The 14,518-nt window shown below is 43.4% G+C and overlaps 1 protein-coding gene across 1 annotated transcript in view; it reads left to right on the plus strand.

Annotated features, from left to right (window-relative positions):
* Positions 1 to 8,660, plus strand: part of LOC139253784 (high affinity cGMP-specific 3',5'-cyclic phosphodiesterase 9A) — a 102,588-nt gene extending 93,928 nt beyond the window's left edge. The window contains exons 12-14 of the mRNA XM_070873554.1: positions 282 to 386; positions 2,618 to 2,764; positions 8,403 to 8,660. Coding sequence (XP_070729655.1) covers positions 282 to 386; positions 2,618 to 2,764; positions 8,403 to 8,660 — 510 coding nt within the window. The remainder of the gene's footprint in view (positions 1 to 281; positions 387 to 2,617; positions 2,765 to 8,402) is intronic.
* The last annotated feature ends 5,858 nt before the right edge of the window (positions 8,661 to 14,518 follow it).

Genomic DNA, 14,518 nt, shown 5'->3' on the forward strand with positions numbered 1-14,518 from the left:
AATTAAAATGATGGCTTCTTTGTTGGTTTGAATGTTTCAGGTTTTTAAGACAACAGACTATGAATGACATACAGAATTATATATGCGTAAAATGCTAATTTGCTTATACCTGTAATATATTTCTAAACAAAAAATGTTTTGCATGTATATATGAAGAATTCATTTTTAAGAGTCTCACAACTGTGACTGAATATCCCCAGTAGATGAAATATCCTCTAGATTGCCACCTAGACATTTTAGACAAAACCAATTCTGACTCCTTCATTACTGTTTCTTTACAGCTTACGATGATTATAATAAAAGTCAGCGACATTTCCAATGAAGCACGGCCCATGGATGTAGCTGAACCATGGCTGGATTGCTTACTGCAGGAGTTTTTCAACCAGGTACACTGAACTATTAAACACAATGGAACCTTTTTGATAAGAAATGTTAATACTGATATATTTCAATGGAAATGGATTGACAGAATGGATATTGAGATTTCCAGGACACCATTTTGGAAGGTTTTGTAGGATATTCAGGATACTCTTTCCCAAAGATTAATGGCTATTAGTAATTCCATAAGGTCTGTTTTCCCGCTATTCAGTTGCAAGAAATATCCTGATTCCACAGCTAGTGAAAGAGCAGAAGACATCTCCAAGGATTTTGCCTTCCTCAGGGGAGCAGGAACAGATTGCTCAATCCCCTCAAATACCTTCACAGGTGAAAGAAGGTCAGTAAAGCAAGGATGTTGAGGCTCTAGGCCTAAAGAAGCAGTCTATTCTGGATCCATCCCAAGACGTGAGCATTCACCATCCTAAGAGGCTGATTGTCATAGAGCAGCCGTCCATAGCTCAGACTCCAGGCCCTGGAGTGGCACTTAGAAGAATTGTTAGGATAGGAATGAGGAAAAATCTAAATGTCACAAGAGTCATGCTCACCGATGAGTTTATTTGACTTCTCAATTATAAAGTTCCAGTGCCCTTATGCAAGTGTTGTCAGAAATATTGTCGGAAACTCCATGATGATGTTTATCATTTTTCTGTTTAAAAAAAATAGTTCCTGAGATGTGGGCGTCGCTGGCAAGACCAGCATTTATTGCCCATCCCTAATTGAGAAGATGGTGGTGAGCTGCCTTCTTGAACCGTTGCAGTCCTTATGGTGAAGGATCTCCCACAATGCTGCTAGGGAGGGAGTTCCAGGATTTTGACCCAGCGACGATTAAGGAACAGCGATATAATTCCAAGTCAGGATGCTGTGTGACTTCTGTTGAAAATATAACATTGCACTGGAACCAAAAAAAGATTTGGGACACTTGTGGGACTTCCAATTTTAATAATGAATAGAGTGGTTCTGAAGAGTTATATATTTAAATGATGTGGAGCATCCTGGTTACTACAGGTGCTGTATATAGCTACAATATAATCAACATTCCTGAAAGTCTCTTTGATGAGTTGGTCTCACAGCACTACCTAGCCCCTATGCATAAAGCTTTCTTAATATTGTAGATATTACAGAAATATTGAAGTGTTTTTAAACCCTTTGCTTGAATATAATTCAGCAACTTTTAGTGGTATAACCCCCCAACCCCGCCCCGCTTGAATTCACCTTAATTGGAGTGGAAATGTCGATTTCTTTATTTATGGAAAAAGATCACCATGTTAGATGTCCCTTGCTGTGTTTAGGTCACTAGTTATATGCAGTATCTTTGGTAATATCTTGAAGCATTTAGTAGCATGGGTGGATGATGCAATGACTGTTCATCCTAGCCTTTCCCTTGGAAGAGAGGTGCTGAAATACAACGGGATGTGAATTTATCTCAACAGGTTTGGTCCATTCTGGTCACTTCTTAATTCCAATATTGCAATAAAAAAATCTAGTTTGGAAACTGATATCCAGCAATGGTGAAACAATTGTGCAAACAGATAAGTTGAAAACTAAGGCCAGTTTGAGTAACTGGTCATTTTGGATAGGAGATGTTCAGGTAAATAGTTTCTCACTGTATACCATATTATTAATGAGCTCTGGAGAGCAGAATGACTGACGATTTTGTGACTTTGGAGGATAGAAGTTTACTACTAAATTTAATCGATAAATATCTAGCCAATTAGAATCTAACCCAGCCTAGTGGGAATGGCGCAGGTTCGGATTAGACGCAGTTTTTACACCTCATGCGATTTTACTCTCCATTGCCATGTATCCGAGCCAATCCTGTCCTATTCCCACAGGGCGGGTTGGGTTGAAATCAGGTCATTCTGTCTTTATTATTAGCATGTGATTGCCAAGAAAATCAGAACTGGATAAGAGTTCCCACTGGGTCTACCAACGCCCACCACACGCAAATGGTAGCAGAGGCACGTGGTCGAAATCCATGGTGAATTTCCCTCTGGTCTGAACATGTTACCGCCACTTCTCAGAACCAGAATGGTAAAGCTAGTACGAGCCCCGAGTAAGTGATGGACTTACCGATATACACCTTGGTCTCTGCCGAGGTCTAAAAGGTTGCAGCTTCTTTTATCAGGTTTCTTTTAGAGAGATACAAACCCAAATCAATTTATTATCGTGAGGATGTGTAGTGCTCACTAGCAATTCTGGATTCTGATCATATGCATATGTTCAATTTTTATCTTTTAAGAGTGACATGGAGAAACTAGAAGGACTACCAGTGTCTCCATTCATGGACAGGGACAAGGTAACAAAGCCATCATCCCAGACAGGTTTCATCCGCTTCGTGCTGCTCCCATTGTTTATTGAACTCGCAAACCTTTTCCCCAATTTGGAGGTGAGTCATTAATCTTTCACAGCATGAATTGTGATGTCATGTGACTTGTCCAAAGGCCCTTTCTTTTAGCGACAGTGGACTGCATACTCCTATTTTGTGTTATACATAGAGGCAAAAGGATAAAAAGAAAGCATTGCATTCATATAGCGCCATTCATGACTTCACAACATCCCAAAGCGCTCGACAGCCAATGAAATACTTTCACGGTGTAGTCACTGTTGTAATGTAGAAAACGCGGCAGCCAATTTGCGCATAGCAAGCTTCCACAAACAGCAAGGTGATAATGACCAGATAATCCATTTTTTAGTGATGTTGATTGAGTGATAAATGTTGGCTTTGACACCGGGCATAACTCCCCTACTCTTCTTCATCTTAGTGCCATGGGATCTTTTTCGTCCACCTGAGAGAGTAGAGGGGCATTGGTTTAACATCTCATCCAGAAGATGGCAACTCCAACAGTGCAGCATTCCCTCAGCACTGCACTGGAGTATCAGCTTAGATTTATGTGCTCAAGTGGGACTTGAACCACAACAGTTAAAAGTTCACGTGGTTGGGGGTAATATATTAGCATGGGTAGAGGTTTGGCTAACTAACAGAAAACAGAGAGTCGGGATAAATGGTTCATTCTCTGGTTGGCAACCAGTAACTAGTGAGGTGCCGCAGGGATCAGTGCTGGGACCCCAACTATTTATAATCTATATAAACGTCTTGGAAGAAGGGACTGAGTGTAACGTAGCCAAGTTTGCTGACAATACAAAGATGGGAGGAAAAGCAATGTGTGAGGAGGACACAAAAAATCTGCAAAAGGACATAGACAAGCTAAATGAGTGGGCAAAAATTTGGCAGATGGAGTATAATGTTGGAAAGTGTGAGGTCATGCATTTTGGCAGAAAAAATCAAAGAGCAAGTTATTCTTTAAATGGAGAAAGATTGCAAAGTGCCGCAGTACAGTGAGACCTGGGGGTACTTGTGCATGAAACACAAAAGGATAGTATGCAGGTACAGTAAGTGATCAGGAAGGCCAATGGTATCTTGGCCTTTATTGCAAAGGGGATGGAGTATAAAAGCAGGGAAGTCTTGCTACAGCTATATAAGGTGAGGCCACACCTGGAATACTGCGTGCAGTTTTGGTTTCCATATTTACGAAAGGATATACTTTCTTTGGAGACAGTTCAGAGAAGGTTCACTAGGTTGATTCCGGGCATGAGAGGATTGACTTATAAGGAAAGGTTGAGTAGGTTGGGCCTCTACTCATTGGAATTCAGAAGACCGCGAGGTGATCTTATCGAAACGTATAAGATTATGAGGGAGCTTGACAAGGTGAATGCAGAGATGATGTTTCCACTGATGGGAGAGACTAGAATTAGAGGGCATGATCTTAGAATAAGAGGCTGCCCATTTAAAACAGAGATGAAGAGAAATTTCTTCTCTCAGAGGGTTGTAAATCTGTGGAATTCGCTGCCTCAGAGAGCTGTGGAAGCTGGAACATTGAATAAATTTAAGGCAGAAATAGACAGCTTCTTAAATGATAAGGGAATAAGGGGTTATGGGGAACGGGCAGGGAAGTGGAACTGAGTCCATGATCAGATCAGTCATGATGTTATTGATTGGCGGAGCAGGCTTGCGAGGCCGTATGGCCTACTCCTGCTCCTATTTCTTATGTTCTTATGTCCTGATTTAGAGGCGAGGGTGCTACCCACTTACCCATAGCTGACACCGAAGGGGCTGGATGCGATGGCTGTGAAATTGCAATGGTAGAGGAAGGTTCCACAGGGGTCATAACTGTAGCACATACAGTGGAAATCCAGCTTATGCTTTAAGTATTGAGTTACCAGCAAAACCTCGAATGATAAATTGGAATATAATTATATATTTAGATGGTTTGATATCCAGTATTTGGTGCTTCCCTCTGAGATTGCATTCTCCTCTTCAATCGCATCCAAAAGGGGGTGGAATCACGATGAAAAATGGAAAATGTGGGTGGTGTGGCTTACAGCTGCATCACCGCACCACTTGCATTTCCCTTTCCTTGCTCCCACTGGGTCTACAATGGCTGCTCTTTCCACGCGAACCATATGCAAATGGTAGCAGGGGCACGAGGTCTAGAACCATGGTGAATTTCCCTCCTGTCTGACCACCTGACCGCCACCTCTCTGAACCGCTATGGTGAAGATAGTAGTAGCCCCCAGTAAGTGATGGTCGCAGCCCTGAGGCGCTTGGTGGTGGGAGAGGATACTGTAGCAGCCTTTCTCCCTCCATTCTTGCCCCCCAGTGACTTACTTACATAGGCCTTGGTCTCTGCCGAGGCCTAGAAATTTGCAACTCCTGTTGTCTTTAGGGTGCTTATACTCCTTTAAATTGATTCCCACCTCTTGTGGCACTGTAGCCCTGGTCCAACTGGTGTTTCTGTTGGAGGTGATAGCAGGTTCCCTCTCTGGAAGCTCGCCATGCATTGGAAATGACCTCTGACGGGGGCAATGGGATGGGGTTGGAGCAGAGTCGGGGTGGAAGCCCCACCACACCCTGCCACTATGCCATTCTTGAAAGGAAAATCCAGCCCCTGGTGTTACCGGGTTATGCTTGTGAACCGCTGGGGTGTGTGGGCCTTTACGCAGGCGTATGCCCGCAGGCCCAGGACCGCAAGACTCTGAAGCTCTGGAGGCAGCAGGTATATTCGGAGTTTTATAACGGTTTGAAGGCGTACTTGGGCGGCAAACCTCCGGCCGCAATTTCCAGGCCATTGAATTTTGTTAGAACATATGAACATAAAGAAGTAGGGGCAGGAGTAGACCATACGGCCCTTCAAGCTTGCTCCGTCATTCAATAAGATCATGATTGATCTGATCATGGCCTCAACTCCACTTTCCTGCCTGTTCCCCATAACCCTTGACACCCCTGTAGTTCAAGATTGGACATCTCTTGATTGGCACTGATCAAGAACGGATGATGATCTGTGGGAATCCTGTGTGGGTTGCACCAGAGTAGCTATTACCAGCTGAGCAAGCCCGAAATAACAGATCTCCACGGAGAGAAGAAATATGATTTAAATTACAATTACCTCCACTGTGATATAATAAAAATGCCAATATTACCCCCTGGAGGAAAGTACTTTATATTGAAAGCACTTTTCTCAATACTTTATTTCTTCTTTAGTAAAATAACATAAAAGGAAATCCTGAGGCATTTTGACATTGTTGGATATGCGCAGAATTGTTGGTTTTTCCAGTACAGTCCACTGCCTATAATTCAAATGTCTTTTTTTGTGCTATAAAATTTCAATTATCCAATACTTTGAAAGAAGCAATGTAAATAACACAGCAAAGTGTTAAAAAATGAGCAGATATCTGGAATTGAGAGACTTTGAATTAAGAGTGAGTGCACTGACCAGATGTTTTTCATAGAATCATAGAAATTTACAGCACAGAAGGAAGCCATTTCGTCCCATCGTGTCCGCGCTGGCCGACCAAGAGCTATCCAGCCTAATCTCACTTTCATAGAAACATAGAAAATAGGTGCAGGAGTCGACCATTCGGCTCTTCAAGCCTTGCGCCACCATTCAATAAGATCATGGCTGATCTTTCACCTCAGTACCCCTTTCCTGCTTTCTTTCCATACCCCTTGATCCCTTTAGCCGTAAGGGCCATATCTAACTCCCTCTTGAAAATATCCAATGAACTGGCATCAACAACTCTCTGCGGTAGGGAATTCCACAGGTTAACAACGCTCTGAGTGAAAAAGTTTCTCCTCATCTCGGTCCTAAATGGCTTACCTCTTATCCTTAGATTGTGACCCCTGGTTCTGGACTTCCCCAACATCAGGAACATTCTTCCTGCATCTAACCTGTCCAGTCCCGTCAGAATCTTATATGTTTCTATGAGATCCCTTCTCATCCTTCTAAACTCCAGTGAATACAGGCCCAGTCGATCCGTCTCTCCTCATATGTAAGTCCTGCCATCCCGGGAATCAGTCTGGTGAACCTTCGCTGCACTCCCTCAATAGCAAGAATGTCCTTCCTCAGATTAGGAGACCAAAACTGAACACAATATTCCAGGTGAGGCCTCACCAAGGCCCTGTACAATTGCAGTAAGACTTCCCTGCTCCGGCACTCAAATCCCCTAGCTATGAAGGCCAACATACCATTTCCAGCTCTTGGTCCGTAGCACTGTAGGTTATGACACTTTAAGTGAACATCTAAGTATTTTTTTAAATGTGGTGAGAGTTCCTACCCCTACCAACCTTTCTGGCAGTGAGTTCCAGACTCTCACCACCTTCTGGGTGAAGACATTTCCCCTCATATGTCCTCTATAGCTCCATCCAATTACTTTAAATCTATGCCCCTGGTTGTTGACCTTTTTGCCAAGGGAAACAGGTCCTTCCTATCCACTCTATCAGAGGCCCCTCATAATTTTATACAATCAGGTCTCCCCTCAGCCTCCTCTGTTCCAAAGAAAACAGACCCAGCATCTCCAATCTTTCTTCATAGCCAAAATTCTCCAGTCCAGGAAACATTCTTGTAAATCTCCTCTGCACCCTTTCCAGTGCAATCACATCTTCTGCGCCCTTTCCAGTGCAATCACATCTTTCCTGTAATGTGGTGACCAGAACTGCACACAGTACTCCAGCTGCGGCCTAACCAGTGTTTTATACAGTTCAAGCATAACCTCCTTGCTCTTGTATTCCATGCCTCAACTAACAAAGGCAAATATTCCATATGCCTTCTTAACCATCTTATCTACCTGGCCTGCTACATTCAGGGATCTGTGGACCTGCACTCCGAGGTCCCTTTGTTCCTCTACATTTTTCAGTGTCGTACCATTTAATGTGTATTCCCTTGTCTTGTTAGACCTCCCCAAATGCATTTCCTCACATTTATCCAGATTGAATTCCTTTTGCCACCGTTCTGCCCACCTTACCAATACATTGATATCTTCCTGCAGTCCTCAGCTTTCTTCTTCATTATCAACCACACAGCCTATTTTAGTGTCATCTTCAAACTTCTTAATCATACCCCCAACATTCAAGTCCAAGTCATTGATATATACCACAAAAAGCAAGGTACCCAGCACTGAGCCCTGCGGAACCCCACAGGTACAGCCTTCCAGTCACAAAATGCCTTCCACTGCTCTGACACTGATTTACCATCAAGTAGCCATTTCCAGTCCACTTTGGCCAAATCCCATCTCCACTCAGCAAAATTAGCTTTACCCCAATTGAGAACTTTTTTTCCTGGTCCACCTTTGCCCTTTTCCATAACTACCCTAAATCTTACAGAATTATGATCACCAGCACCAAAATGCTCTCTCACTGAAACCCCCTTCCATCTGCCCCTCTTCATTCCCCAAAACCAAGTCCAGAACCGTCCTCTCCCTTGTTGGGCTTATTACATACTGGCTTCTCCTCAAAGCGCTGATAACTACTATGTGCTCATTTTTTAATTAACAATATTCAGTGACTCAATGAACGCAATCGTACTGTGCACAGCAATGTTACTGCAGAGACAAAGGATTGTTTTTTATTGACAATTAAAAACATTTAAAAACTATCTTATAAGGTGAAGTTAACTCAACCTGCTTAGAATGACTTTGAAATACCTCATATTAAATATCAGCAGTTTTAAAGCCGATATTTGTTTCTGTAGCAGCACATCATTGACCCTGTGCGAAAGGCTTTGGACTACTACACGGAGATGGAACGAGCCTTGGAAAGGGAGAAACTGAACCGCGGCGGGAACTCGCTGAGTGACAAGATGGTGAAACCTCCGGAGGAGCAAATGGAAAGCCAAAAGGGCGCAGATCAAACCGAGCCAGAGAAACCCACGAACAGGACTCAGCTGAAAGCCAGCTGCCCCGGCACCTCAACGGAAGCGAAAGCTTCTCGGAAAATTGAAAAGAAATAAGTAAGAAGAGAGGATTTTGGACCGGGAACAGTCTCCATTAGAAAACAATGACAGAGATCTTTATTGTCGCATAAATAATATATTGCAGCGAGGAGAAAATATCAGAACTGTAAGAAATTGCATCTGTCTCCCTTTGGCTTTGGCTGTCTGTGAGAATAGGTCCCAATAACAACCTGGCTGGTTACCAAGTGGTCTCATGCACTGTAGTATTAGAGGTGGTGGAAATCAGAGACCACTGTGGTGAGGCAATGATGTATTTTTTGTTCTTGTAGGTTGGCAACAGAGTTTTATTGATCAATGTAAGATTGGATCAGTATTTTTTGATCCATTTGGGTAAAATACAATGATCAGTGCTCACAATAGCTCTTTCAGAATGATTCCAAATAGTTACAGCTACAGAAGTGTGTATGTACTTTTATTGGTCATTTAAACAATACATAATAAGCAGAGCTGTGCAGTTTTCAAGATTCCATATTTCAACTGCTCGATGTCTCAGTAGGTAAGCAAGAGGGTCCCAGAATTCTGATTTTGGGGGTGGTGGGCGGTGGGGGGGTCCAAAAATGGTATAGTTCCAGTAAAGGGAACAAGAATGTAGGGTCAAATAAGGCAGAGTTACACCTGTTGTAAAATACATGTTAAATGCACGTAGAGTTGGCAGCTGGTAGAAGATGCAGTTGCCTTCCTCCCGGCACTCACCCCTGCCCTTGCGCTCGCCGCTCCCCCCCACCAGCAAAGTGCTGCATGAACTTCTGCTTTCATCGTCTGCTAATTCTCACCAGATTTTTCTCTTGGATTTTTAAATCATTTACCTGATGGTTGTAATGTAGGCACCTGTGAGTATGTTCACAGGTTTGTAGAGTTGTTGCCTCCCAGTATTCATCGGGGACTTGGCCTGGAGGGTGGTGCACGGAGCAGTGCCGTGCAACAAATTTTTAAGCCGGTTCACGGACTCCCAGGCCGCCTGCAATTTCTGCGGTCTGGAAGAGTCCGTGTTCCATGTTTTTATGGAGTGTGCGAGGTTGCAGCCCTTGTTTCATTATTTAAAGGGGCTGCTCCTCAATTTCTGGCTGCACTTCAGTCCCACACTCCTGATCTTTGGGCACCCTGTGCGGAGGGGAGCGGGTAGGTCCGAGGGCCTCCTCGTAGGACTGCTCCTGGGCACGGCCAAGGGTGCCATCAGTCGGTCCAGGCAGCGGGCGGTCGAGGGGGTCGTTCAGCCTGACTGCCTGCCTCTCTTCCACACCTACATCCGGGCCAGGGTGTTCTTAGAGATGGAGCACGCGGAGTCCACCGGTATGCTCGCGGCCTTCCGCGAGAGGTGGGCGCCGGAGGGACTGGAGTGCATTGTCACCCCCGGCAACCAAATTTTAATTTGATTTTATGTTTTAAAGTTTAATTTGTTTTAATTGCTGGGGTTTTTAGTGTCCCCCTCCCCTTTTATAGGGGGCACTTGTAAAATTTATGATTTTATTGCCCCAAAAAAATCACAAAAAAACCCCCCCAAAAAAGTAAAAAAAACCAAAAAAAAACCCCAAAAAAGGGCAGTTGAAAAATGTTTGGAGTGTCCCCCAGATTGGGGGGCACTTGATCTAATGTTTATTTTGTCCCCCCAAAAAGAGTTGTAGAGTTGTTGCATTGTGAGTGGCTTAGCCCGTCACACGATGTTCACAAGACTCAATAAAACCCCGGTCAGTTGGGTCTAATTCATCCACGATGAGGTATGCAGTTGTGAGCCTAGTGGATGAACTGGTAATGTGCAGTTTGATTGTTAAACCTTTGTTAATAAACCAATCAATTCTTAATAGCAATGTGTTGCTATGAATTCGTAAGCAAAGAACCCATGAAGCAAATACATTACAATGGTTTACATATTAAAGTTCCTTTTAGGAAGAATCTTACGAACAAGCTAAATTTAGTCTGTTACTGTTGGGGCAAAGACGCTGTGGTTACCGCCTGAGGAAAAATGAATTCTCTTCCAGTGCTTACTGTTTTTCTTGCTTTTTTGGGAATCATCACCGAGAATAGTGATTGAAAACTTCTGCCCACCCATAGTGCAACTTAAAACGTGTTAAAACTATGTGCAGCCACTTGAATGTCGTTCTTTCAGTCCTGTTTCTAATCCATAAGTCCACACCAATGGCAGGGTAATGAGGGCTGTCCCAGGAACTCCAACCTTTACACCAGAATTGCATCAGACTTAGCTTAAGCTTGTAGAAAAGAGTGGCGAGGTTCCTGCATTACTTTTCAAACCAGGAAGTGGCTGAATTCACAGGCTTTGAATGTCGACAAGCTTTATCTCAAAAGAAAAGCAAAATACTGCGGATGCTGGAAACTGAAATGAAAACAGAAAATGCTGGAAATCTCAGCAGGTCAGGCAGCATCTGTGGAGAGGAAGCAGAGTTAACGTTTTCGGTTGATGACCCTTCGTCAGAACTGGAGAGTTTTCGAAAAGAACTGATTCTCAACAAGCACTGAAAGGGGGAGGGGAGGAAAGAAGAAAAGGGAAGATCTATGATAGGTTGGTAGACAAGAGAGATTGGAGAGTCAAAAGGAATGATGGGCCGAATTCAAATGGTAATGCCAGGAGTTAGAAAAACATTAGTCGAGATAGGGTGTGAATGGTGGGATTATGACCAATTGCCATTAGAGACAAGGAGAAAAAAAGAAAGAAACAGGCTCTGAGGGGTGTGTGGTGGTGGGTGGGGGGGAGGGGGCGGGGGTGGAAGGGAGCCAAAGATTGGCAGCGGTTACGCTATAAAATTTTTGAACTCGATGTTGAGTCCAGAAGGCTGTAAAGTGCCTAAATGAAAGATGAGGTGCTGATCCTCGAGCTTGTGTTGTGGGTCGTTGGAACAGTGTAGGAGACCGAGGACGGAGAGGTCAGAGTGGGAATGGAGCGGAGAATTAAAGTGACAGGCGACCGGAAGCTCAGGATCACACTTACGCACTGAACAGAGGTGCTCCGCAAAGCGGTCACTCAATCTACGCTTGGTCTCCCCAATGTAGAGGAGACCTCATCGTGAGATCGAATACAGTATACTAAATCAAAAGAAGTAAAAGTAAATCTCAAAACATGGGCTTCGACTGAGACAATTAGAAAAACTTTTCTTAGTTGTGCAACAATGACAGGATCCTGTCAGCTGCCTTTTGTCAGATCTATGTGTGGGAGCGAAAGCCCGTATTTCCTGAATACCCCGCTTTTGGCGCAGTCTGAGCTGACACATGCTGGGTTGAAAGTTTAAGCAGCTTTTCTGATGAGCATGGATTGTAAATTGAAGTTTAGATTCAAGCAGAGGATGGCTCCACAGGAAAGAAGATACTAGTAGGTGTGAGTCATTCAGCCATTCAAATGTGTCAGTTTGTTCACCTGTGTGTTATAGTAATAAAATTCTTGGCAAGAGTCAATTGTGGCAATGAACCAATTTCAGGACGTTGGGTAGCTGATTGCTTACTTTAGGACCGTTTGTTAGTATTTGCTTTGAAGTAACATGATTTATTGATAGTATGTATGGAATATTGAGTAGAATGACTAAGAAAGCAATAAATAAAGGAAAGATAGATTACGAAAGTAAACTTGCGCAAAACATAAAAACAGATAGTAAAAGCTTTTACCGATATATAAAACGGAAAAGAGTGACGAAAGTAAATGTTGGTCCCTTCGAAGATGAGAAGGGGGATTTAATAATGGGAAATGTGGAAATGGCTGAGACCGTAAACAATTATTTTGCTTCGGTCTTCACAGTGGAAGACACAAAAACCATGCCAAAAATTGCTGGTCACAGGAATGTGGGAAGGGAGGACCTTGAGACAATCACTATCACTAGGGGGGTAGTGCTGGACAGGCTAATGGGACTCAAGGTAGACAAGTCCCCTGGTCCGGATGAAATGCATCCCAGGGTATTAAAAGAGATGGCGAAGTTATAGCAGATGCATTCATTACAATCTACCAAAATTCTCTAGACTCTGGGAGGTACCAGCGGATTGGAAAGCAGCTAATGTAACGCCTCTGTTTAAAAAAGGGGGCAGACAAAAGGCAGGTAAATATAGGCCGGTTAGTTTAACATCTGTAGTGGGGAAAATGCTTGAAGCTATCATGAAGGAAGAAATAGCGGGACATCTAGATAGGAATAGTACAATCAAGCAGACGCAACATGGATTCATGAAGGGGAAATCATGTTTAACTAATTTACTGGAATTCTTTGAGGATATAACGAGCATGGTAGATAGAGGTGTACCGATGGATGTGATGTATTTAGATTTCCAAAAGGCATTCGATAAGGTGCCACACAAAAGGTTACTGCAGAAGATAAAGGTACGCGGAGTCAGAGGAAATGTATTAGCATGGATAGAGAATTGGCTGGCTAACAGAAAGCAGAGATTTGGGATAAATGGGTCCTTTTCGGGTTGGAAATCAGTGGTTAGTGGTGTGCCACAGGGATCGTTGTACTGTTTACAATATACATAGATGACCTGGAAGAGGGGACAGAGTGTAGTATAACAAAATTTGCAGATGACACAAAGATTAGTGGGGAAGCAGGTTGTGTAGAGGACACAGAGAGGATGCAAAGAGATTTAGATAGGTTAAGCGAATGGGCTAAGGTTTGGCAGATGGAATACAATGTCAGTAAATGTGAGGTCATCCACCTTGGAAAAAAAAACAGTAAAAGGGAATATTATTTGAATGGGGAGAAATTACAACATGCTGCGGTGCAGAGGGACCTGGGGTCCTTGTGTATGAATCCCAAAAAGTTAGTTTGCAGGTGCAGCAGGTAATCAGGAAGGCGAATGGAATGTTGGCCTTCATTGCGAGAGGGATGGAGTACAAAAGCAGGGAAGTCTTGCTGCAACTGTATAAGGTATTGGTAAGGCCGCACCTGGAGTACTGCGTGCAGTTTTGGTCGCCTTACTTAAGGAAGGATATACTAGCTTTGGAAGGGGTACAGAGACGATTCACTAGGCTGATTCCAGAAATGAGGGGGTTACCTTATGATGATAGATTGAGTAGACTGGGTCTTTACTCGTTGGAGTTCAGAAGGATGAGGGGTGATCTTATAGAAACATTTAAAATCATGAAAGGGATAGACAAGATAGAGGCAGAGAGATTGTTTCCACTGGTAGGGGAGACTAGAACTAGGGGGCACAGCCTCAAAATACGGAGAAGCCAATTTAAAACCGAGTTGAGAAAGAATTTCTTCTCCCAGAGGGTTGTGAATCTGTGGAATTCTCTGCCCAAGGAAGCAGCTGAGGCTAGCTCATTGAATGTATTCAAATCACAGATAGATAGATTTTTAACCAATAAGGGAATTAAGGGTTACGGGGAGCGGGCGGGTAAGTGGAGCTGAGTCCACAGCCAGATCAGCCAAGATCTTGTTGAATGGCGGAACAGGCTCGAGGGGCTAGATGGCCTACTCCTGTTCCTAATTCTTATGTTCTTATGTAACACCTGATTTTGTATAAGATTTGTGAGCGAACACTCTTTTAACAGAGACACACTGGAAAATGGAATGTGTGAGTCTCGAGAGCAGCAGAGACACTAGAATTGGCGTCTCACAAGCAGGGAGCATGCACTGATTTTGTGAAATGTATGTCTCTGTAACTTTCATCTTGTATTTTGTGTAGTATGAAATTTTGACTAAAGACCTGATCCTGCCATTACTACAACTGGGTGTGTGTGTAACCTGATGTTTAAAGCAATGAAATGAAAAAAAGCAAGAAAGCAGTCCAACTCCATGCCGGCAAATCTATTTCTTCCCACACTTCTGTGAAGGCTCACAAGCAAAGAAGGTGTATTAGAGGTGGGCCGACCAATTTGCAACCATTCCCAGCAGATGTCAGCTTTGGGGCAGGAAGAGAGAAAA

The sequence above is a fragment of the Pristiophorus japonicus genome, chromosome 3, assembly GCF_044704955.1.
Source record: "Pristiophorus japonicus isolate sPriJap1 chromosome 3, sPriJap1.hap1, whole genome shotgun sequence".
NCBI lineage: Eukaryota > Metazoa > Chordata > Chondrichthyes > Pristiophoridae > Pristiophorus > Pristiophorus japonicus.